A 25,830-nucleotide genomic window follows, 5' to 3' on the forward strand; every position below is an offset into this window, starting at 1 on the left:
CCTTCCCTTCCGAGCTCTCCTGTGTGCCCAAACAGGGGTTTACCCCCAACATATGGGGTATCAGCGTACTCAGGACAAATTGGACAACAACTTTTGTGGACCAATTTCTCCTGTTACCCTTGGGAAAATACAAAACTGGGGGCTAAAAAATAATTTTTGTGGGAAAACAAAAAGATTTTTTATTTTCACGGCTCTGCGTTATAAACTGTAGTGAAACACTTGGGGGTTCAAAGTTCTCACAACACATCTAGATAAGTTCATTGAGGGGTCTAGTTTCCAATATGGGGTCACTTGTGGGGGGTTTCTACTGTTTAGGTACATTAGGGGCTCTGCAAACGCAATGTGACGCCTGCAGACCAATCCATCTAAGTCTGCATTCCAAATGATGCTCCTTCCCTTCCGAGCCCTCCCATGCGCCCAAACGGTGGTTCCCCCCCACATATCGGGTATCAGCGTACTCAGGACAAATTGGACAACAACATTTAGGGTCCAATTTCTCCGGTTACCCTAGGGAAAATACAAAACTGGGGGCTAAAAAATAATTTTTGTGGGAAAAAAATTTTGTTTTATTTTTATGGCTCTGCATTATAAACTTCTGTGAAGCTCTTGGTGGGTCAAAGTGCTCACCACACATCCAGATAAGTTCCTTAGGGGGTCTACTTTCCAAAATGGTGTCACTTGTGGGGGGTTTCAATGTTTAGGCACATCAGTGGCTCTCCAAACGCAACATGGCGTCCCATCTCAATTCCTGTCAATTTTGCATTGAAAAGTCAAACGGCGCTCCTTCCCTTCCGAGCTCTCCCATGCGCCCAAACAGTGGTTTACTGCCACATATGGGGTATCAGCGTACTCGGGACAAATTGGACAACAACTTTTGAGGTCCAATTTCTTCTCTTACCCTTGGAAAAATAAAAAATTGGGGGCAAAAATATAATTTTTGTGAAAAAATATGATTTTTTATTTTTACGGTTCTGCATTATAAACTTCTGTGAAGCACTTGGTGGGTCAAAGTGCTCACCACACCTCTAGATAAGTTCCTTAGGGGGTCTACTTTCCAAAATGGTGTCACTTGTGGGGGGTTTCAATGTTTAGGCACATCAGTGGCTCTCCAAACGCAACATGGCGTCCCATCTCAATTTCTGTCAATTTTGCATTGAAAAGTCAAACTGCGCTCCTTCCCTTCCGAGCTCTCCCATGCGCCCAAACAGTGGTTTACTGCCACATATGGGGTATCAGCGTACTCAGGACAAATTGGACAACAACTTTTGAGGTCCAATTTCTTCTCTTACCCTTGGAAAAATAAAAAATTGGGGGCAAAAATATAATTTTTGTGAAAAAATATGATTTTTTATTTTTACGGTTCTGCATTATAAACTTCTGTGAAGCACTTGGTGGGTCAAAGTGCTCACCACACATCCAGATAAGTTCCTTAGGGGGTCTACTTTCCAAAATGGTGTCACTTGTGGGGGGTTTCAATGTTTAGGCACATCAGTGGCTCTCCAAACGCAACATGGCGTCCCATCTCAATTCCTGTCAATTTTGCATTGAAAAGTCAAATAGCGCTCCTTCCCTTCCGAGCTCTCCCATGCGCCCAAACAGTGGTTTACTGCCACATATGGGGTATCGGCGTACTCAGGACAAATTGGACAACTTTTTGGGTCCAATTTCTCCTGTTACCCTTGGTAAAATAAAACAAATTGGAGCTGAAGTAAATTTTTTGTGTAAAAAAGTTAAATGTTCATTTTTATTTAAACATTCCAAAAATTCCTATTAAACACCTGAAGGGTTAATAAACTTCTTGAATGTGGTTTTGAGCACCTTGAGGGGTGCAGTTTTTAGAATGGTGTCACACTTGGGCATTTTCTATCATATAGACCCCTCAAAATGACTTCAAATGAGACGTGGTCCCTAAAAAAAAATGGTGTTGTAAAAATGAGAAATTGCTGGTCAACTTTTAACCCTTATAACTCCCTAACAAAAAAAAAAATTGGTTCCAAAATTATGCTGATGTAAAGGAGACATGTGGGAAATGTTACTTATTAAGTATTTTGTGTGACATATCTCTGTGATTTAATTGCATATAAATTCAAAGTTTGAAAATTGCGAAATTTTCAAAATTTTCGCCAAATTTCCGTTTTTTTCACAAATAAACGCAGGTACTATCAAAGAAATTTTACCACTATCATGAAGTACAATATGTCACGAGAAAACATTGTCAGAATCACCAGGATCCGTTGAAGCGTTTCGGAGTTATAACCTCATAAAGGGACAGTGGTCAGAATTGTAAAAATTGGCCTGGTCATTAACGTGCAAACCACCCTTGGGGGTAAAGGGGTTAAATGAGGTGTGTCCAAACTTTTGGTCTGTTCTGTATGTGGTGGAAAATTAATGTCTGGGCACATGACAAGGCCCAGAAGGATAAAAAGTAGTGTTGTTTTTTTTGGAGCGACAACTTGGCTGGAATAGTTTGCAGACACCATGTTGCATTTTCACAGGGCCAGAGATGCCTAAACACAAGAATTTCCACACCAGTGACACTATTTTGGAAACTATACCCTCAAGAGATTCACATAGGAGTGTAGCTAGCATTCTCATTCTGAACCCACAGGTGTTTCACAGTGGGCAGTGAAAACTAAAAAAAAGACATTTCTTCAACAAAAATAATTTTACTTTAAACTAAAAAATGTTATTCTTATAAAGGATAATAGTGGAAAATCAAAGATTTGTAAAGCAATTTATACAAAATGTGGCAATATCTCATATATGCTTGCACATTACTATTTGAGCACATGGCAGCGCCCAGAAGAAAAGGAGGGCCATTTGGATTTTAAAATGCAGATTTTGTTTAACCCTGCTCTTCTGTTCATACTGGCTATACCCTTGTGCTGTTTGGTTCAAAATGACCTGACCTATTAAAGTCTGTTAATTTTGAATTTTAGCTACACTAAGCACATTATTTGAATACCACCAAAAATTACAGATAGCTACAAAAGTGCAGGCGGTGCTATCTTGGAGGATTTTTTTTTCTATAGCTAGATGGCGCCACAGGCGCCTGAGCACTAGCAGCTATTGCATCACCGATAGCTACTGCAGCGCAAGTGCGGCGGCTGCAATTTTCATTTTTTGAATAACAGTTTAACCTCAAATATATTAATTATATACACAGTACACATTTGATTATGCTGCAGTGCAGGTGCCACAGCTCCCGCCTGCCTGCAGAAGGGTTTTATTTTATTTCTTTCAATATGTATATACAATATTCATTAAGTTAACTGGGAGTAGGTCAGTGAAGGATCAGTGACCTGTCAGCAGTCTTCAATATGAATAACTAAGCAGAGAACCACATGCAGACCCCAAATCCAGGCCCAACCTGAAGCACAGGCATACAATTAACTAAAAACTGAAAATAAAGATTACACAACAATCACAAGATGGACTTCATCCACTAAGATATGTCACAAAAATTAGTTCATAAATAACATTTCCCACATGTGTACTATACATCAGCACAATTTTGGAACCAAAAAATTTTTTGGTCAGGAAGTTATAAGGGTTAAAATATGATCTGCAATTTTTCAATAAAATTTAGGTAACCATTTTTTTAGGGACCAACTCACACTTGAAGTTATTTTGAGGGGTCTATATGACAGAAAATACCCAAAAGTGACACCATTCCAAAAACTGCGCCCCTCAAGGTACTCAGAACCACATTCAAGAAGTTTATTAACCCTTCGGGTGCTTCACAGGAGCTGAAGCAATGTGGAAGGAAAAAATGAACATTTAACTTTTTAGTCACAAAAATGATAATTAGGCATCAATTTGTTTATTTTCACAAGGGTAAAAGGAGAAAATGGTCCACTAACATTGTTGAGCAATTTCTCCTGAATACACCGATACCCCATATGTGGGGGAAAACCACTGTTTGGGCGCACAGCAGGGCTCAAAAGGGAAGGAGCGCTTTTTAACTTTTTGAATGCAAAATTGGCTGAAATTGAGAGTGGATGCCATGTTGCGTTTGAAGAGCCCCTGATGTGCCTACACATTGGAAAATCCCCACAAGTGACACCATTTTGGAAACTAGACCCTTTAACAAACTTATGTAGCTGTGTGGTGAGCACTTTGAACCCCCAGGTGCTTCACAGAAGTTTATAACATAGAGCCGTGAAAGAAAAAATCAATTTTTTTCCACAACAATGATCTTTTAGCCCCAATCTTTTTATTTTCACAAAGATGATGGGGAACAAATAAACCACTAAAGTTGTTGCACAATTTCTCCTGAATATGCAAATACCCCAAATGTGGGGGAAAACCACTGATTGTGCACACAGCAGGGCTCAGAATGGAAGGAGTGCCGCTTTGGATTGCAGACTTTGATGGAATGGTCTGCGGGCGTCATGTTGCATTTGCAGAGCCCCTGATGTGCCTAAACATTGGAAAATCCCCACAAGTGACACCATTTTGGAAACTAGACCCTTTAGTGCAGCTATGTTGCTGTGTGGTGAGCACTTTGAACCCACAGGTGCTTCACAGATGTTTATACCGTAGAGCTGTGAAAGAAAAAAAATCACATTTTTTCGACAAAAATGATCTTTTAGCCCTAATCTTTTTATTTTCACAAAGGTAACGGAAAACAAATAAACCACTAAAGTTGTTGCACATTTTCTCCTGAATACGCCGATACCCCATATGTGGGTGAAAACCACTGTTTGTTCGCACAACAGGGCTCAGAATGGAAGGAGTGACGTTTTGGATTGCAGATTTTGATGCAATGGTCTGCAGGCTTCATGTTGCGTTTGCAGAGCCCCTGATGTGCCTAAACAGTGGAAACCCCTCACAAGTGACCCCCATTTGGGAATCTAAACCCCTGAATGAATTTATCTAGGAGGCATAGTTTTATAGTATTGATTATAATGCTTTTTGTTTTACTGGTGTATGAATTTATAATGTGGTGTTATATGTAAGATGTGTGGGGTACATCAGATTTATAAAAGTGTGTTGTGTCAACAGGGTATAAACAAATTTTATTAATTTATGGACGTGTGGTATGCTTTGAAGCAATCCTTAATGCAAAGGCCAGGTTTCTTAGGGCAGGTTTCACAATGGTAAATTGTGTCCTTTCGGATACCCCTCTTGGAACATACTCTGCACCGTTTTTGTGATCGTCCTGTCCTTGCTGTTTGGGGAACCTGTTCTGGGAAATGTTGACCTGGGACAATACGGGCACTATTAGATTCAGAAGTACTTGGGCCCTAACCTCCCCAAGTGCCAAACATTAGGGCCTTCAAGACTTCCTCCTGAAACTGAAGGAAGGTCCCCGTATTGCCTGCAGATCGGTACAGCACAAAAGCATTGCACAGTGCCATCTGTACAATAGGCACGTCCAATTTATTGTACCATACTTTGGCTTTTCGCATGGCACTGTATGGTTGGAGGACCTGATCTGAAACATCCACATACCCCATGTAAGGATTGTAATCTAAGATACAATCTGGCTTTCAGACTTGTGCTGTGGTCCCACGAACAGTGACAAGGATGCTGTTGTCACGGTGTATGGTGGTCAAGATAAGGACGTCCCTTTTGTCCTTATACTTGACCACCAGAATGTTGTAGCTGCATTGGGCTCGGCTTTCCCCTTTTCTCAGCATTTGCCCAATTACTGGCTTAGGGAGGCCTCGCTGATTTTTTCGCACGGTGCCACATGCAGCTGTACCTTTGTATCCCACCAGTGAGATGCTGGTGTAAAAGTTGTCAATGTAGAGGTGATAACCCTTATCCAGCAGTGGGTGCTGCAATTCCCACACAATTTTCCAACTCATCCCCAGGATGGGGGGAGGGGGGGTGGCATTCAGGGGCGTTAATTTGTGTGTCCTTCCCCTCATAGACCCTAAATCTGTGGGTGTAACCCTGAGGTACTCTCGCATTTTGTACAGCTTTATTCTGTACCTGGACCTCTTACTGGGCAGGTACTCTCGGAATTTTAGCCTCCCTTTGAAATGAACGAGAGATTCATCAATAACGATGTCCCTCTAAGGTATGTACGCTTCAGCAAATTTTCTGCTGTAGTGTTTAACCACTGGCCGAATTTTATATAGACGATCAAAGTTAGGATCGTCTCGGGGAGGACACTGCGCATTATCACTATAATGCAAAAATCTTTGGATCCCTTCAATTCGTGTCCTTGTCATGGCCATGCGGTATACCGGAGTACTGTAGAGAATATCAGTACTCCAGTACTAACGAATCTCTGGTTTTATTATTATGCCCATATGCAGCACAATTCCCCAAAATGTCATCATCTCTGCTGCATTTACGGGGGTCCACCTGGCATATGAGGACGTGGGATTTTGGGTGAAAAATTGCTGGGCATAAAGGTTCGTCTGGGCCACCATAAGCTTTATTATTTCCTCACTGAAAAAGAATTTGAAGAAGTCAATTTCAGTGAGGCCAGTGGCGTCAAACTGGATTCCTGGGCTGCTGCTGAAATCCGGAATGACAGGCTGAAAATTTTCGGAGGGTGCAATCCATACGGGATCAATTGCTGCAGGAGTTGCCTGGGTCCTAGGGCGCCTTGATGGGGGTCCTTCCTCACCAGATGAGGAGGATGAGGAGGTATAGAGGAATTTGGGATCTTCCTCACTGGCTGTATCCGTGTAGGACGCAAGGATGGCGTAAGCTGCCTCTGGTGAATAGCGCCTTGTTGACGAATGGGACATTTTTATTTTTTTCCCTAAACCCCGGGGATGTGTATGTAAGCGGTGCTTTTACACGTGTAATGTGTGAGGCTTGTGTATAGGGTACTCTTTATTATAACAAAATAGAGAAAAAAAGAAGTAGAGAGGTGAAATGTAGAAGGAAAAATGTAAAGAAAAATCAGATTTAAAAAAAAAAAGTTTGGATAAAAAAACAGACGTTCAATACACTAATGCCCTTCCTATAAATTTATCCACAATTTTTTTTTTTTTTACAAAAGAAAAAAGGACGTCACCAACAATGTGACGTACGCTCCCCTAATGCACTTTTTATGCAAGAAAAAAAAAGCTACCTCCCTACCTATAAAACTACTCTGTACTCGCTGTACGCTGTGACGCCGGCTGCACTATAATAATAATAATCTTTATTTTTATATAGCGCTAACATATTCCGCAGCGCTTTACAGTTTGCACACATTATCATCGCTGTCCCCGTTGGGGCTTACAATCTAACACGCTACCACTAAAACTACGCTGTGCATTTTTTTTTTCTCTAAAAGATCGGTTGTCACTATGTGACGCCGGCTACGCTACCTTGCTATGTCGAAAACTACACTATACTAACTACGATTATTTTTTTCTAAAAAAAACTTGGACTTCACTTAGACTGCAAAGTCTGCTACACTAACTAGCTAAAAAAGAAAAATTCCTGTGGCGCAGTCTCTGATCAGCAGCGATACTGATCAAAGCGCTGCGGACACAGGAAGAGCACACACGCTCTGCGCGGGACACCGCACACAGGAAAAAAGCGCAAAAAAGTGCGCAAAAACAATTGGAGGGGGTACTGGATAGGGTGGAGGATGGGGAAGGGGACGTCAAACACTGACGCTGGCTACAAGATTGAAACTACACTGTACTAACTACGATTATTATTTATCGATTGCTTTGCGCAGACGTGTACTATGGAGGACAGAGAATGAACTTCAATACAATATTGCAGCCAGCATGCAGCCAGCGGGTAAGGAAAGGGTGAATCAAACACCTGAAAACTCCGCCCATATGACCAAAAACTGGTCCCGCCAAATTCAGGTGACAAGTTCCCTTTAATATTTTTAAGGTGCCCGTCAAAGGGGTTAACTAGTTTGACAGTTAAAATATATTATATAGAATACCCTATATTACAAATATGTATATTTATATGTTTATACAGCTATATCAAATGTGTGCTTTAATTTTTTGGTTTTTGATTTTATTATTTTTACAGTATTTAAACTTCTTTTTTTTTACATTATCCCTGCAATGCTTATGCATTACCGGGTATTAAATCAGTGCATCACACAAAAGATGCACAAAAGGGGCTTGTCAGCTCCTTCTACCAGCAGAAACTTATCGGCTACCTTTCCCGGGTGACCCTGTGGCCATTTTTCGGCCTGGGGTTTCTATGGAGACCATTGGCACAACAGGATCGCAATGTGCCTATCAGAGCAGAAAGGGAGCTCCCTCAGCATGTCGATTAATGTTGATGTCCCTATTGATAGTGGAATTAGTCACCTCCTTTTTCGCATATAAGATGCGGCCAACACCATTAAGGGCTTATCTACAGCATTCTGTAATGCAGTAGATAAGCCCCCGATGTAACCTGAAAGATAAGAAAAACAAGTTAGATTATTCTCACCCTGGGGCGGTCCGGGTCCGATGGGCGTTGTAGGTCCAGGTCCGATGGGCTTTGCAGGTATGGGTCCGGCGCCTCCCATCTTCATGCGATGATGTCCTCTTCCTTGCTTCTGTCGTGGCTCCTGCAAAGGCATACTGATTTGTCCTGTTGAGGGGAGCGTAAAGTACTGCAATGTCCAGGCGTTGGGCCTCTCTGACCTATCCCAACACCTGCACACTGCAGTACTTTGCTCTGCCCTCAACAGGGCAAATCAGTAAGCCTTCGCAGGAGCTGCGACAGAAGCAAGGAAGAGGACGTCATCGCATGAAGATGGGAGGTGCCGGACCCGGACTTGCAACGCCCATCAGACCCGAACTGCACCAGACCGCCCCTGGGTGAGTATAATCTAACTTGTTATTCTTATCTTTCTTATTACCACCTGATTTCCCTTATTTTCTAGCTGACTCCCACGAGGGTGTATATAATGGTTTAAACACATTGTATATGGTATATTCATGTTTTGCCTGAAGTGAAGTACTGCACTGCGCTCCTTTATTAATCGGCTCCTTCCTCTCCCCTGTGCCTGATGATCATTTGTGATTTCAAGTGTTCTTGGCAGCGCGTTTACCTTGTTACCTTGCTTCCTGACTTGGTTGTTTTCCTTGCTCTTAGATCCAGTCCTGTGTCTCCGCATACCTGCCAGTCCTGTGTCTCCGCATACCTGCCAGTCCTGTGTCCTCTCCGCTCTTGCTAGTCATGTGTTCCTGTCTTATCTGCCCATCCAGTGTCCCTTGCACGCCTGCTACTCCGGTGTCTCCGTGGATCACTTTCTTATCCATTCTTGTCTCCCAGCTGCTGAGGCGATAATCCCCCACGGGCCTGCCCCTAACTCTCCCTGTATAGTGGGTGGTCCATCTGGTCAGCTCGTCCGAGTGTGGATTGTCGTCACGGTCCAGTGGGTCCACTTTCATTTTTTCTATAGAATCCTCACAAAAGTAGTCTGGGGTTATCGTGGAGTTAGCGGTGACCATACTGGGGTATACACCCATACTCTATGTGTTGGAATCCGGTGGTGTATATACCATACGCTCGTTAATTTTCCGATAACAGGCCTAGTGCTACAAACAGTTGGCAGCCTTCTCCGTTAATAGTTTAATAGTTGGACAATTGTGTAATTGTCTGGACGATAGAGGGCAGCAGAGAGATGTTAGGTCCAAGGATCACAGCAGGTGGTACTCGAGCCTTTCCCGGCTGGTGATATTGTGTATTTGTGTGATTAAGAAAATCCTGACAAAAATGTATCCTTGACAAATTGGCGGCAAGCGGTGGGATTTTACAGAACATCAGTAATCTGGTTTGAGAAATTATTCCTGTCACTGAAAACTTGCACGGTCCTTGCAAGAATTCTGATCAAGGATTTAAGGAATCAGAGTCAGTGTTTTAATATTTTTGATCTGGGACATTATAGTATGTGCAACAGTTACACCCCTCCCCTTCTCTGGTTTTCTGTCCTATCTTTTGTTTGGCAACGATGGCTACATTGGGAGAGCCCTGGTATAACCAGCAGTCCAAGGACACTCAAATTACCCTCTATATGCTGAGACAGATTAACTCTACGGGCAACACCAAGCACCAAATGATTTCTGAACTCTAGCAAGGTGCCGCAGAATCAGTCCATCACCAGAACCCTGATGACGGAGAGGCCAGTCCAAGCGCTGCTGCAAAGGTACAACCGGTGAATGCCGGCCATTCTTGCAACCAGATTAGTGTGGGCCCTCTCCAGCAGATGGCCTTGGAGCAACTCGACGCAGACAATCGTGAGGGACGTCTGACCCTGATTCAGCAACAGACAGGCCCAGGCCGAGCGGGAGGAGAGACAGTACCTGCTGGAGATAGCTTGAATCCAGGGATAGATATCTTCCCTACCCGGCAGTGAGTACAGCAACGCCAATTGCTTTAAACCCCGTCCCAAGCATTTTCCTGTGATGGACATGAAAGGAGACATGGACATAGTTCTGCAAGGTTTGAAAAAGCCTGCAGACAGTATCAGCTGCCTTAGGACCAGTGGGCCAGTTATTTAACCCCAGGGCTCAGAGGAAAAGCTCTGGAGGTGTTTGCTTCTCTTTCTTGAGACCAAGATGGAGACTATCAGGCCATCAAGCAAGCCCTGATAAAAAAAAAGTACCAGCTGACTTCTGAGGTTTACCGGAAGTAGTTCTGAGCCCACCAGCGTGGACCACATGAAAGCTACAGTGATGTGGTCGATGGGCTCAGAACCAACTTTAAGCAGTGTGTCCAAGGACTGTCAATCACCACCTTGGAGGAACTGAAGGAACTGACAGAGACCAGAAGCTAAAGCCACACAAATCGCCGATAATCGCACACCGGAGGTGCAGAGGTCAGCCAATGCCAGCTGGCAAGGGGTTAAGCCCACAACTACCCCCAGAGCCCCTGCCATCGAGCAATCAGGAGATTCTGTCCCATATTGCAGCACCCAGCCTGCATATGAATTCTGATGGTGCTATACCTGTGACTGCCAGAAGAGGCAGAAGATAAATCCCACATCTGAGTCCTCAGGGCATAGTGCAGCAATTATTTTTGTGGATGGGGTGTTTGGGAGAGCATATGAAAATTTGCAACCAGTTACTGTCGGCAACACTGTTAGGCCGGAGTCACACTGTGGAATGAAAAATGCGGTGGGATGTAATGGTGTATTCTCCACTCCTTGAACTACTTCTTTAATTTGAAGCACAACAATTAACTGATTCTTTACCCAACTGTTCTTTTTTTTTTTTTTTTAAATATCTATAAGAATCATTTTTATAAATGATTACTTTTATATTAGACCATTTAGTCCAAATTTTTATCTTGATTTATCAATAAAATGTTTTTATGCCGCATTATAAAAATGGGATTCAAAGATTAACTTTAGAAAAATCTACTTGCTCAATTCATGTGGTGGTTTAAATGTATGCCCTGACCTTAGAGCTAAAGCGCCCTCTTTTTGCAGGTTCTTGCCCTGGTTTGAAAAAGGTCGGGATCAAACTTTTTTTTTTTTTTCCTCTTTTTCTTTTTTTCGTTCTTTCTTTTTTACTATACTCCTACAATGATCCATTGATCACGATAAATATTCGTCTTCTTATATTTGCATAATTTAATTGATGTGGATTGCAGTAACCTTGTCACAGCAATGAACTTTGACATCATGTCACCTGATCTATTGGAGCTTTTTTTTTTAAATGCAGCATGTATTTAAACCATATGAAACTGTTCCAACTGTATATGACATGTGGTATTTCCCGACGGAGTGGATATGCGAACCCTGAAACGCGTTGAATAAACCACTAAAAAAAGGGAGGTGTCAGAAAGTATTAAAAATCCTTGAGGACCATCATATTCCCCCTCCCGCTTTCTTTCCTCTTCAGTTTGCCATAAGCTATCTTATGGCAAACTGCATTTATGTAAAATGACAGTGCACAAAGAGACGTGAAACAGCTTAATTAACATGCAAGAAGTCCTCTTTAAGAACAGGTGACTGAACGAGGATGTTTAAAGTTTCCTGATATAAATCAAAATAATAAGTATGGGAGAACAACAACCCTTTAGACTGTATACTTATTTGCCCTTCAGACAAAATATAACAAGACAGGTTTCCAAAGGGTTGTAATGTTATTTCTTCTGCCTTTGCGTCCTTGAATATCTTTTTTTTTTAGATTTCCTTCCCCCACAATCGGTTACATTTTTTGGAGTAGGGGTTTGTTGAGCATATTTAGTCACTGTATTAAATTCAGTATGTTTTCTAGTGAAGAGGTTCCAAGAAATATCCACTGATGCATCAGATAAATCTTCTCAGGTAGTACTGTTAGTAGATTCCCCATTCAAAAAACTGACTATTGTTTTAATTAAAAAAAAAAAAAAAAACACTTTCTGGAATTCTTCGATTTTTTTTTATTTCTCAGTATGGATTTACTGTAATTTCATATTCCTTCATTCTTATTTCTCCATGTATACACTATCTGCATAATCTTTTTTGTCTCGTTCAAATTTAGATTTTTTCAAAGTCATAATTTTTTCTTCGAAGGTAGTCAAACATTTATTCATTTCTCTACACTTGTGGTACCACTGAGACGAAGCCTGTTTTTACCTACATGACCAGGCCAATTTTTACAATTCTGACCATTTTATGAGGTAATAACTGTGGTAACGCTTCAACGCATCCCAGCGATTATGGGATTGTTTTTTTGTGACATATTGCACTTTATGACAGCAGTAAAATTTCTTCGATATCACTTGCGTTTATTTGCAAAAAAAAAAAAACGGAAATTTGGTGAAAATTTTGAAAATTTTGCAATTTTCAAACTTCTAATTTTTATGCCCTTAAATGAAAGAGTCATATTGCACTAATGAGTTAATAAATAACATTTCCCATATGTCTACTTAACATCAGGACAATTTTGGAACCTAATTTTTTTTTTTAGTTAGGAAGTTAGAAGGGTTATAAGTTAAGGGTTCAAAGTTGAACAGTGATTTCTCATTTTTCCAACAAGTTTTACAAAACCATTTTGACGTGTAATGTGTGGAGCTTGTGTAATAGGGTACAATTTATTATTTAAAAAAAAAAAAAACAGAAAAAAAGTAGAGAGAAAAAAATGTTGAAAAGAACAAAATAAAAAAAAATCAGATGTAAAAAAAAAAAAAGTTTGTATAAAAAAATTAGACCTTCACTACACTAATGCCCTGCGTATGAATTTACTTGACACAAATTATTTTTTACAAAAGAAAAACGTAAGTTACTAAATGTGAAGTACGCTCCCCAAATGTACTCGCTAAAAATTTACTTGACGCAACTAATTTATTTTTTTTTACAAAAGAAACACTTACATGAACAATAATGTGACACACTCTCCTAATGCACTAGAAATTACCCGGCAATGGTTCATTTTTATGCAAAAAAAAAAATCTTTGTTAATTACCTGTAAAAGGATTTTGCAGAGCCCATGACAGCACCTGAGAGAGGGTATCTGCCCACCAGGAAAGGAAACCTACTGAATAAAAAAGTGGTACCTCTCCTCTGTATAAGTTTGGTTTCAGAGCATGAGAGGACCTCCAGACAGTTTGTCAGGGCCGCCATAAGGGCATTACAGCCATGACTGGTGTATGGGGCCCGGTGGGCAGAGGGGGCCTGCATCGGGCCCCGTCTCATCTGCTCACCGAGCCCCCCCCTACAGGCACTGCGGCACGCTATTGACGTGCGGGCCTGCGCCCGCACATCAATAGTTAACAGCTGCCAGCCAGTCGGAGGCCGGCAGCTGACGTGTGCCACAGTGTGCACTTCGCCGGCGTCTGACGTCATTGTCAGCCGCCGGTGAGTGCGTGCTTCACCTGCGTGGAGGGAGTGAACTTCGCCCGCCGCAGGAGCGCAGCCAGGTAAGAACTCGTGTTTTTTTTCTTTTTGAGAGCGGCGATCCAGGGGGCCCCGGGGCAGAGATGCTGGACACGCTGGGGCAGAGATGCTGGACACGCTGGGGCAGAGATGCTGGACACGCTGGGGCAGAGATGCTGGACACGCTGGGGCAGAGATGCTGGACACGCTGGGGCAGAGATGCTGGACACGCTGGGGCAGAGATGCTGGACACGCTGGGGCAGAGATGCTGGACACGCTGGGGCAGAGATGCTGGACACGCTGGGGCAGAGATGCTGGACACGCTGGGGCAGAGATGCTGGACACGCTGGGGCAGAGATGCTGGACACGCTGGGGCAGAGATGCTGGACACGCTGGGGCAGAGATGCTGGACACGCTGGGGCAGAGATGCTGGACACGCTGGGGCAGAGATGCTGGACACGCTGGGGCAGAGATGCTGGACACGCTGGGGCAGAGATGCTGGACACGCTGGGGCAGAGATGCTGGACACGCTGGGGCAGAGATGCTGGACACGCTGGGGCAGAGATGCTGGACACGCTGGGGCAGAAATGTTGGAGAAACTGGGGCAGAAATGCTGGAGACATTGGGGTCAGAAATGCTGGAGACACTGGGGTCAGAAATGCTGGAGACACTGGGGGCAGAAATGCTGGAGACACTGGGGGCAGAAATGCTGGAGACACTGGGGGCAGAAATGCTGGAGACACTGGGGGCAGAAATGCTGGAGACACTGGGGGCAGAAATGCTGGAGACACTGGGGGCAGAAATGCTGGAGACACTGGGGGCAGAAATGCTGGAGACATTGGGGGCAGAAATGCTGGAGACACTGGGGGCAGAAATGCTGGAGACACTGGGGGCAGAAATGCTGGAGACACTGGGGGCAGAAATGCTGGAGACACTGAGGGCAGAAATGCTGGAGACACTGGGGGCAGAAATGCTGGAGACACTGGGGGCAGAAATGCTGGAGACACTGGGGGCAGAAATGCTGGAGACACTGGGGGCAGAAATGCTGGAGACACTGGGAGCAGAAATGCTGGAGACACTGGGAGCAGAAATGCTGGAGACAATGGGGTCAGAATGGAGATACGGGCATGAATGGAGACACGGGGAAGAATGAAAGACATAGGGGCATGATTGGAGACACTGGGGGCAGGCTTGGAGACAGATCGTGCAGGATCATGGGGGGCAGGATGGATACAATGGGAGACAGATTGGGCAGTATGGGGAGATCATATGGGGCGATAATATGGGGCAGGATGGGGAGATCATACAGGGCATAATGGATACTCATGAGGGCAGGATGCGAGAACATATGGCTGGAGCCAGGAATGAGACACACAGGGACCAGGATGGGGGATATTATTACCGTAGGGGCTAATTAAGGGATATTATAACTGCAGTGACTAATTTATTTTATTTTTTGAGTATACTGTTTTAAATGGGGGTGTGGTCTTGTTACTGTGTAGAGTGATACTATGTCACCTTTTTTCTTCATGTGGTGTAATGTAGAAGTTGGGAAAAATTATGTAATGTGTTCTGCAAGCGGAGCTTGAGATAACTGTGTTATTTCCTGTAGAGACAAGTCCTGGCTGGAAGAAGTGACAGCGGTCTGTGCTGGATGAAAGTTGAAAAATGAAAGACTTCACCTAGAGACGTCACTGGTGAGTCAGTGTGTTACCTATACACTGACACTATACACTATATACAGAGCTCCTGTGTATAATATCACCAGTGATCACTGTATTACCTGTACACAGACACTGCATACTAAGTACAGATCTCCTGTGTATAATGGCACTTATGGTGATGGTAGTGTTTTTTTTTTATTACTGATCAGTATTGTAGTATTCGGTTACTTTGTGGTGGTAATATGTGGTCTGGTCATGGTGCAGTGGTATTTGTCCCTTGTATGTGCTATTTGGTCACTATGTGGTAATAATATGGTGTCTGGTCATGGTATTGTGGTATTTGTTCATTTATGTGATGTTATTCGATCACTGGGCAGTAATATGTGGTCTTGACATGGTATAGCGGTATTTGTTACTTGTATGTGATATTACTGGTCATTTTAAAAAATTGAAAAATAAATAAAAATATACCTAAATTGTATTGCATATTTTAACAAATATTTAATAGGTTACAGCAGAGTAGGGCCCAGCCAAAAGTGTCTACTGTGTTATGGTGGCTGCTTAAAAAAATATTTTGGCCAAAACAAAAGCTGCCGGCTATATGTGTGATCTGGTGAAGGGAACTGTTAATGTGTGATAGGTGAGAAGTCGAGTTTTTCCAAGAGAGAGTGGTGGAACTGTGGACAGTTTGAGGGGTGGAGGTGGGGCTGGGGTGGAGCCTGGGCGGAGTCTCAAGGGGGCCCAAAAAATTTGCCAGTATGGGTCCCCGAAATTTCTAGTGGCAGCCCTGCAGTTAGTAATACAACAGTCACCAAATATATTTTTCTTAACACCCTTAATACACACCACAAGTGACAAAGCGGGGATGGGAATATAACTGCTGTCATGGGCTCTGTAAAATCCCGTTACCGGTAAGTAACTAAGATTTTTTCCGTTTCTCCCAGGATTGCACCACCTGAGGGATTTAAACAGATCAAAGCACCCTAGGGAGGGATCATTGCTTGCAATACCTTTCTCCCAAAGGATAGGTCAACAGAGGAGGACAGTTTGAGGCGATAGTGTCTATAGAAGGTGGAAGGGAAAGACCATCTGGCAGCCTTTCATATCCTGTCAATAGATACCTATTCTCTCTCCGCCCAGGAGGTCGCCATAGCCCTGGTGGAATGGGCCTTCAGATATCCAGGAACAGGTCCATTACTAGAGGTGTAAGCTAATGGCGTCCCTCAGCCATCCAGCTATGGTCCCCCTTGTAACACCACTCCCCTTCCTGATTCCCTGGAAGGATACAAATAAGGCCTCATCCTTCCTCCATTGCATAGTTTTGTCTACCTACTTCATCAGGGCTCTCCTGATGTCTAATGTGTGAAGTTTGTGTTCCTCTGCAGTCTTTGGTTCACTAAAAGAGGGAAGAACTACCTCTTGACTCCAATGAAACTTTGATACTACTTTGGGGAGATACGCTAGATCTGGCTTCAACACTACCCTATCATCTAATACCTGCATAAAAGAAGGATTAACAGATAGGGCTTGCAGATCACTAACCTGCGGGCTAATGTCAGGGCCACTAGGGTTACCATTTTCAGTGCTAGTATCTTATCTTGCACCTCACATATGGGTACAAAGGGCAATCTTGTGAAGGTTTCCAGGACTAAATTTAAATCCCTCGGATGCATTCTCGGAGCTGGAATAGGCCTAGACCTATGGCATGCTTTAATGACCACCCATCTATTCGCTGCCAGATTATAGTTGTATAGGGTCCCTAAGGCGGATACCTGCACCTTAAAGGTGTTGGTGGCCAGGCCCATCTCCATACCCCTCTGAAGAAACTCTAAAATATCTGTGATTGGGACTGTACTCCAAATAGACTGTCCTGAAAAAGCCAAAAACTTAGCCCATATCCTGTCATATATCTTAGTTGTTATAGGCTTCCTACTCTGCATCAGAGTAGCTATCAATGCCGGAGAGAACCACTTCTGTGTTAGCAATACCCTCTCAAAATCCAGGCCGTCAGATGTAGACCTGAGTTCCGAGGATGTGACACTGGGCCGTGCCAGGAGTGCAAAACATATATTCCCTTTCAAAACAATATATTTTATTAATTATAAAAATTATACATTTTTATTAATTAAAAATCACCACCCAGTGTGAAGAAAAAAAACACTGTTCAGAAGAACATCAAATGATAAACAATACATAGACTGATACTCTATAAAACACCTAATAGTCCATCATCCCTATATGACCACTACCTGGCTGTGGGGGTTGGCACCCTAAAAGATACGATTTTTTGGCGCCGCCACTCAGTGACGGCTATTCCAATCTATCCCTCGTAGGCCCTGTCACTAAAGCAGGTGGGAAAACATATAGCTTTAAAAGAGATGAAGTAAAGAAAAAACACAAAATAGCAATTTTTTCATTTAAATATACAGGATTCGGAACCTAATGTTATAGAAGCCCCGAGGTACAAAAAAAAGTCTTAGGGTATGCTTGAAAATCACAAGAATTGTTTTTAATAGCCCTCTATCATAGTAGCCACAGATGATATCCCTGCGGAGCAACAAAAACATCACCCCTTCATTTGAGCAGCCATAGAGATTGAGTAAACGCAAGGCCCAATATTAGTAACATAGTAACATAACATAGTTAGTAAGGCCGAAAAAAGACATTTGTCCATCCAGTTCAGCCTATATTCCATCATAATAAATACCCAGATCTACGTCCTTCTACAGAACCTAATAATTGTATTATTGACAAGTGTAACCAAATGGATAAGATAATCACAAATCAGGTATACACAACCAAATGGATAGACAAGAGAAAAAGAGGGGAACTTATCCCATGCAGAAAACATCGCCTCAATGTGTTTCCCCGTCCATAAGGTTCATCAGGAGGCCCGATAGGAACCCGGCTATTCCAGTGATATGAGGTGCCCAGATAAAGGAAGCACCTCCCAGTCGGTGTCCACACTCGCAGATGGCATCCCACATTCCCGGACACCCTCCCGGGTAAGTATAGGTTCCCACGAGAACAGAAAACAGAACTGATGCGGAGGAGAGATACCGCCTTTTTATTCAGTAGGTTTCCTGTTCTGGTGGGCTGATACTCTCTCTCAGGTGGTACTGTTATGGGATAAGGGGAAAAAAAGACGCTACCTCCCTATCTATAAAACTTAATCTATGTTTCTTTTTTTCCTCTAAATCAAGATTGGACGTCACGAAACACTGACGCAGCTATACTAACACGTTAACTATAAAGCTATTCTGTACAATTCTTTTTTTCTCTCTAAGAAGAAGATCGGTCCTCACTAACATTGTGACACCGGCCGGCCATGCTACCTGTAAAATTACGCTGTACTAACTACTATTTAAGAAATAAATAAATAAATAAATAAAAAATAGGACGTCGATTAGACTGCGACGTCAGCTGCGCTAACTAGCTGCAAAAAGAAAGTCCAGTGGCACAGTCTCTGATTAGCAGCGATACTGATCAAAGCGCTGCGGGCACAGGAAGAGCTCCAATCCTCTGCTCAGGATGCCGCGCGCACAAAAAAAGTGCAAAAAAGTGCGCTAAAAATTCAATTGTAAGTCGAAGGGAGGAGGGAGTGGGGGTACTGGAACAGGGATGGGGGACTGGGATAGGGACGGGCTGCTGCTGTGATCACAGATGAGTCAGACAGCACAGAAGTTGGATTGCAGCACACAGCACAGCAGGAAGCTGGAGCAGGAGATCTTAGGGAATATCACACTCTCTCTCAGGTAACAAAGAGGGGCTAGAGAACTGCTCTGCATGCCAAATCTGAGACAAAGAGGGCATGCAGGGCCTTGATCACTATAGATTAACCCCTTTGGTGCGGATTGGCCAGAAACTATTGTTCAGCCAATCAGCACCAAAGGGGTTAATCAGGAGAGGTGACATCACAATCACCCCACTCACTTTAATGGCTATGATTGGTGCTGCATCACACCAATGACAGCATGTCACATGATTTTTTTTTTTTTTTACTAACTATATTGTCACATTGCTGCGATTGAAAGGTACAATTAAATAATTCATTCAAGTTCATTTTCATTAATAACCACATATGCGTTTCTGACTGATGTCCTTAATCATAATGTTTAAATCCATTTTTATTCAGATTTTAGAGAGAGAATGAACTAACAACCATTCATTTAGGAATTGTCTAATTTTTGTTTGCCTCATTTAACGCCATTTACTATGCAGGAAATGAGAGAAGACAACTTTTTTTTGTCAGGCCAGCACAATTAAATCAATGCCAGAACAAGTTCTTTATTCTATATACCCATCAGCTTGTTTTTTGCAGGAGGATTTTTTTTAGTGGTACCACTTTGGAATACATAATGTTTTCTCTTAGTTTTATTTCTGAATTTTGGGTGGCAAGGTGAAAAATACAGCAATTCAAGAATTGACTCACCATATGTTCTTAGGCCCGGTCCAACTACAGTGGTACCACATTTACAAAGATTTTTTTTATGTTTAGCTACTTTTGCACACAGAACTTTAACCCCTTAATGACAGCTAATACACATTAAAAAGGCAATCATTAAAGCGCCTTATTCTTACAAACCCCTTCACGACATTTGATAGGAAGGGGTTCCCAATTGATGACGTAGTTACGTCATGACAATCATGCAGATACCATGCCTGAAGGCACAGTGATAACATAATGGCGCCTGTTTCTGAAAGCATGGCACTGTAACTTGTCTCCTAAGGGCTACTCTGCCTGTAGCTACTATCGGTTTGATTGGCTATTCAATTCTTAACAGCCAATCAACGAGATTTCAATGTTTCATCAAATAAATTGCCTGTAACATTTAGGTCAAGTTACTATCATTGCTATAGCAGCACCGATCATAGGCTGGTGATGTTCAAACGCACCAATCAGTAAGCAGGAGTGCAGTCTGACCTCTTGATGACTGCTCCGCACCGCCTCAATCCACAGTGACTGCAAAGCAGACACTGTGTCATTCTGCTGCCGATCTGCTGGCCTTGTGGTGCCATACACTATTTTAGCCTTTGCTTTTGGTGCTGCAGACTGAAGAAAATAATATCCTATCCGTGTCTGACCTATTCCTGTCCCCTGCTTCTTGTAGTCTACCTCAATTTCTTCCCCATCCTCTTCTTCCCTTTCAGCTGCTGAGCACTGGTCAGAAGTCGATAGCTCGATTTTAGGCATTTTTTTTTCTTCTGCACCATTTATGTGCTTGCATGTATCTGGCAGCTGCCGAGCACTGATCAGTGACGCACATCATTGGTATTGGTGCTCTGTTTTGCCAGGACTTTTTTTTTTCCTGTCCATTGCCCCCTCCTTTGTACTACCTACGTGCCTATGTCCTAGAGCCACCGATCAGTGATGATCATCACTCATCAGCATCTGTATTCCGTGTCCTTTTCTTTTTTTCCTCTAAACGTGAACTCGGATATAAGTGCTCAGTGTAGAGCATCCGATAAAAAAGGTTTCTTTTTGCATCAGATAGTTTTGAGAGCTATGATATTATTTATTTTCTGCTGACAGTCATGTGAGGGCTTGTCTCTTGCAGGATGGGTTTTCTATTGGTGCCAATTGCGGGCACAAATTTTTTGATCACTTTCTATTCTATTCTGCTTTTTGAAAAGCAGAATAAAAAAAATAGGAATTGTTTTCTATGCTATTCACCACGTGGTAAAAGTTATAAGGCAGCTTTATTTTTTATGTCAATACGATAACAGTAATATCACATTTGTATAGTTTTTTTGTATGCTTTGCTGATTTTCTTGTTGATTGAGCTGAACTAGTGCTTGTTTTTTGCTGGATAAGGTGACGTTTTCAGGGATACCCTTTCTATTTATTTATGACTTTTTGATCACATTCCATACTACGTTTTGTTCAGCTGTATGATAGAAAATACTTTGTAATAAGCTTTTTTATTTCTTTTATGGTGTTAACTGAAGGGAATAAATAGTATGATCGTTTTATAGATCAGGCTCTTCTAAATGTGGCAATACTAAATATGAGTACTTTTTTTCAATTAGTTTTGATTTTTACATAAATATGTGTATTTATTGGCAGAATAGTTTTTGACAATTTTTATTTGAGGTTTATAATTTTATTTAAAAAATAGCTTTTTTACTTTTTCTCTCTATGGGACTTAAATACAGTACATTAGAACTGTCAGGGTATGTGCACACGTCAGGATTTTTTCTTGGCAAAATCCTGAGAATTCTGCCAGAAATCTGTGTGCTTTTTTCGTGCGGATTTCTCGCGGAATTTGCGCGTTTTTTGCGTGGATTTTTTGCGGATTTTTTGCGGTTTTTTTATTTTATTTTCCGGAATATCCATTTTGATAGGAAATCCGCAGAAAATCCGCAAAAAGATAGAGCATGTCCGGATTTTTTGCGGTATGCGGAAAAAAACGCTAACATATGCACAAAAAATGCGGAATGTATTCTAAAAGATAGGATGCATAATGTTAGCGTTTTTTTACCGGATTTATAGCATTTTTATGGCGAAATTCCGCAAAAAAAAACCGCTAAAAATCCTGACGTGTGCACATACCCTGAGTGTGACACTGACAGAACGTGTGGTATTAGACCTTGCACCAGGAATGGACAAAAAGGGCACCGTAGCTGGAAATTAAAAAGAAAAGCAGATCTAGTGGAGGTGGATCATGGTTTGCCTTGTGAAAGGTGAGCTGTAACACTCACCTGCTCACGTTGTGCGGCTTGCACAACTCTGATGATCGAGTGAGAAGTCTGTAGTCTCTATTGTAGGCTGCATCAGCTGACTCACAGGACAGATGCCTGAGGACCAAGGAATGAGAGTGCAATCTCATATTTTAGTTGGCAGGGCTATTAGGACAAGGAGCAGGTCCCAATAATCACATCCTTTAAAATGCTGCGACAATGCAACTACTATTGATCGCAGCATTTAGATGGTTTAACTGGCTGCTACAGCCGGAAATCGGCCATCACTTAAAGAGGTGTCCATTACTTTTACATTGATGGCATATCCTTAGGATAGGTCATCAATGTCTGATCAGCCAGAGTCTGACACCTGGCAGTCCCACCGATCAGATATTATCGGATACGGGTGCCGCTAGCCGTAACTACTCACTTGCCAAGCTGCTCCGCCTACTTGTAGTGGCTGCTGCAGGTGTAAGAGAATGGTCAGAAATAATATATTGAAAGCCATGATGTGCAAAGTTAGAAACCAACTGATTCTGCCTCTAAAAAGCTAATAAGATGTACTCCTGAAAGTCCTTGACAAATTGGACACGCAAGATGACATCATAGCCATTAGCAGGTTTATTTGGCATACACACAGGTTAATTGGATCAGCTGCAGGGCAATGAGATAATAGATACATGGTAATATATGGTAATAAATAAGTGTATTTGTTGAAGTTAATTGGAAAAAAGATCTATATAGTTGTCAATATATTGTGATTTATGGGACAGGGCTAAAGGTACCTTCACACATAACGATTTTGGTAATGATATTGTTGCTTTTTGTGACATAGCAACGATATCGTTAACTAAATCGTTATGCGTGACAGCGACCAACGATCAGGCACCTGCTGCTTTCCAGCCGGCGCTTACACAGTGCAGGGAAGCTGACGCTGGGAGACGTGACAGGAATGTAAGTATGTACTTTTTTTTTTTTTTTTTTACTTTTACAATGGTAACCAGGGTAAACATCGGGTTGCTAAGCAAGGCCCTGCGCTTAGTAACCCGATGTTTACCCTGGTTACCCGGGTACTTCGGGATCGTTGGTTGCTGGAGAGCTGTCTGTGTGACAGCTCTCCAGCGACCACACAGCGACGCTGCAGCGATCAACATCATTGTATATATCGCTGCAGCGTCGCTTAATGTGACGGTACCTTAAGGGTTGTGATGTGATTAACGGCAGTGGGTAAGAGGAACATGGAGATTTACAGGTTCTAATGAAGTTTGGGGGAAAAATCCTTAAGGTCATTACATTTAACCATTGCATGCTTTGTTCTTGAATATACATTTTTCTCCGCAGTATGAGGTTATCATGTATACGCCCTGTTGCCGCAATGTGCTTTCTTTCTCTGTACAGGGTCGACCATTTATATGGGAATGGTTGGTGATATCAACTTCCTGTTTGTGGAACATTAGTATATGGGAGGGGGGACTTTTCAAGATGGGTGGTGACCATGGCGGCCATTTTGAAGTTGGCCATTTTAGATCTAATTTTTCCAATGGGATTAGGGTCATGTGACATCAAACATATTCAGAATTTCATAACAACAATGTGGTTTTAAAAAAACTTTATTATTTCATGAGGTATTTACAATTTTATGACCACTTGTAAAAAGTGTTAAAAGTGTGGCCCATTGTGTTGGATACTCACCCCCTACTGGTGCAGTCTCTGCAAGTCCCTGTGTCACCGATGGTTTCCGTCAACTTATTCCTGTGTTCAGCAGTCACATGGTACCGCTCATTAAAGTAATGAATATGTGCCCCACGCCTATGGAAGAGAAGTCGCGTCCATACTCATTACTTTAATGAGCGGTGCCACGTGACAGCTGAACAAAGGAAGTGCTGTTGGCGCCAGAGATCATCTGAGAAGCAGGGAGGTGCAGAGACCACGCCGAGAGGGGGTGAATATGAGGTGACAGCCACCACTCCTGCTGCTCTCCCTCCCCCGCCGACCCCTGGGACAATGACTCGATAATAAGCCGAGAGGGGCACTTTCAGCCTAAAAATATGGGCTGAAAATCTCAGCTTATACTCGAGTATATACGCTATCTGGTATAAAAATATACCGTATATACTCGAGTATAAGCCAAGATTTTCAGCCCATTTTTGGGGGCTGAATGTCCCCCTCTCGGCTTATACTCGAGTCATACCCAGGGGTCGGCAGGGGAGGGGGAGCTGTCTAATTATACTCACCTGCTCCTGGTGTGGTCCCTGCATGTCTTTTCCCCGACGCTGACAGCTTCTTCCTGTACTGAGCGGTCACATGGTACCGCTCATTACAGTAATGAATATGTGGATCCACCTCCCATAGAGGTGGAGCCGCATATTCATTACTGTAATGAGCGGTAACGGTGACTGCTCAGTACAGGAAGAAGCTTCGGGCGCCAGGGAACAGACATGCAGGGACCGCACCAGGAGCAGGTGACTATAACGGGGAGGGGAGCGCTGCGCGATATTCACCTGCTCCTCGTTCCGGCGCCACTCCGTCTTCAACGTCTTCTGCAGTGACGCTCAGGTCAGAGGGCGCGCACTAACCACGTCACCGTACCCTCTGACCTGAGCGTCACTGCAGAAGACGCTGAAGACGGAGTGGCGCCGGAACGAGGAGCAGGTGAATATTGAAAGTGCCGGGGGCTGAGCGACGGAGAGGTGAGTATGTGACTTTTTTATTTTTTTTATCACAGCAACAGCAAATGGGGCAAGTGTGTGTATGGAGCATCTATGGGGCCATAACGTTTGTGCAGCACTATGATGGGGCAAGTGTCTGTATGGGGCCATAACATTTGTGCAGCACTATATAGGGCCATGTTGGTGCAGCACTATATGGGGCCATAACGTTTGTGCAGCACTGTATGGGGCCATAACGTTTATGCAGCACTATATGGGGCAAGTGTTTCTATGGGGCCAAGACGTTTGTGCAACACTATATGGGGCAAGTGTCTGTATGGGGCCATGATCAACGTTTGTGCAGCACTATATGGGGCAAATATCTTTATGGAGCATCTTATGGGGCCATAATCAACATTTGTGCAGAATTATATTGGGCAAATGTGTCTATGGAGCATCTTATGGGGCCATTATTAACCTTTATGCAGGATTATATGGGGCATATTTTAATATGGAGCATCTTATGGGGCCCATCATAAACTTTATGGAGCATTATATGGGGCTCCTGATTCAATATGGATATTCAAAAACACTTAACCTACTGATGTTTCAATTAATTTTACTTTTATTGGTATCTATTTTTACTTTTCACATTTACTGCTAGCGGCTGCATTTCCCATCCTAGGCTTATACTCGAGTCATTAAGTTTTCCCAGTTTTTTGTGGCAAAATTAGGGGGGTCGGCTTATACTCGGGTCGGCTTATACTCAAGTATATATGATACACACATTTCATGAGTATTTTGTGTATGAAAGCACATGCAGTATTAATTTTGAATTTTGGATAAGTGATGAATGATACAAGTTTAGTCTAACTGAAACACCTAAAGTAAAACGCCTACAGTAAAAATTATTTACCTTGGATTTGACCATTTTGGCAATGTTTTCTTTTAGAGATCCCTCAACAGATGTCAGTTTTGCGCCAATTGTGCTGCCAAGCTGTCCGTTGACTGGGTCCAGACTCTTACTGATGCCTTTTAAAACAAATAGAAGTTTACTTTAAACACACAAACATTTTGGAAACAAAGCTGTGACTCCCCAGAATGTATACCA

At 42.7% G+C, this 25,830-nt stretch overlaps 1 protein-coding gene across 2 annotated transcripts in view; it reads right to left on the reverse strand.

Moving 5' to 3' along the window:
- The window catches only part of EDC4 (enhancer of mRNA decapping 4), a 928,397-nt gene that overhangs the window by 412,009 nt on the left and 490,558 nt on the right, over positions 1-25,830 (reverse strand). For both annotated transcript variants that reach the window (XM_069740123.1, XM_069740124.1), the window contains one exon: positions 25,636-25,751. In XM_069740123.1, coding sequence (XP_069596224.1) covers positions 25,636-25,751 — 116 coding nt within the window. The remainder of the gene's footprint in view (positions 1-25,635; positions 25,752-25,830) is intronic.

The sequence above is a fragment of the Ranitomeya imitator genome, chromosome 9 (genome assembly GCF_032444005.1).
Source record: "Ranitomeya imitator isolate aRanImi1 chromosome 9, aRanImi1.pri, whole genome shotgun sequence".
NCBI classification, from domain to species: Eukaryota; Metazoa; Chordata; class Amphibia; order Anura; family Dendrobatidae; genus Ranitomeya; species Ranitomeya imitator.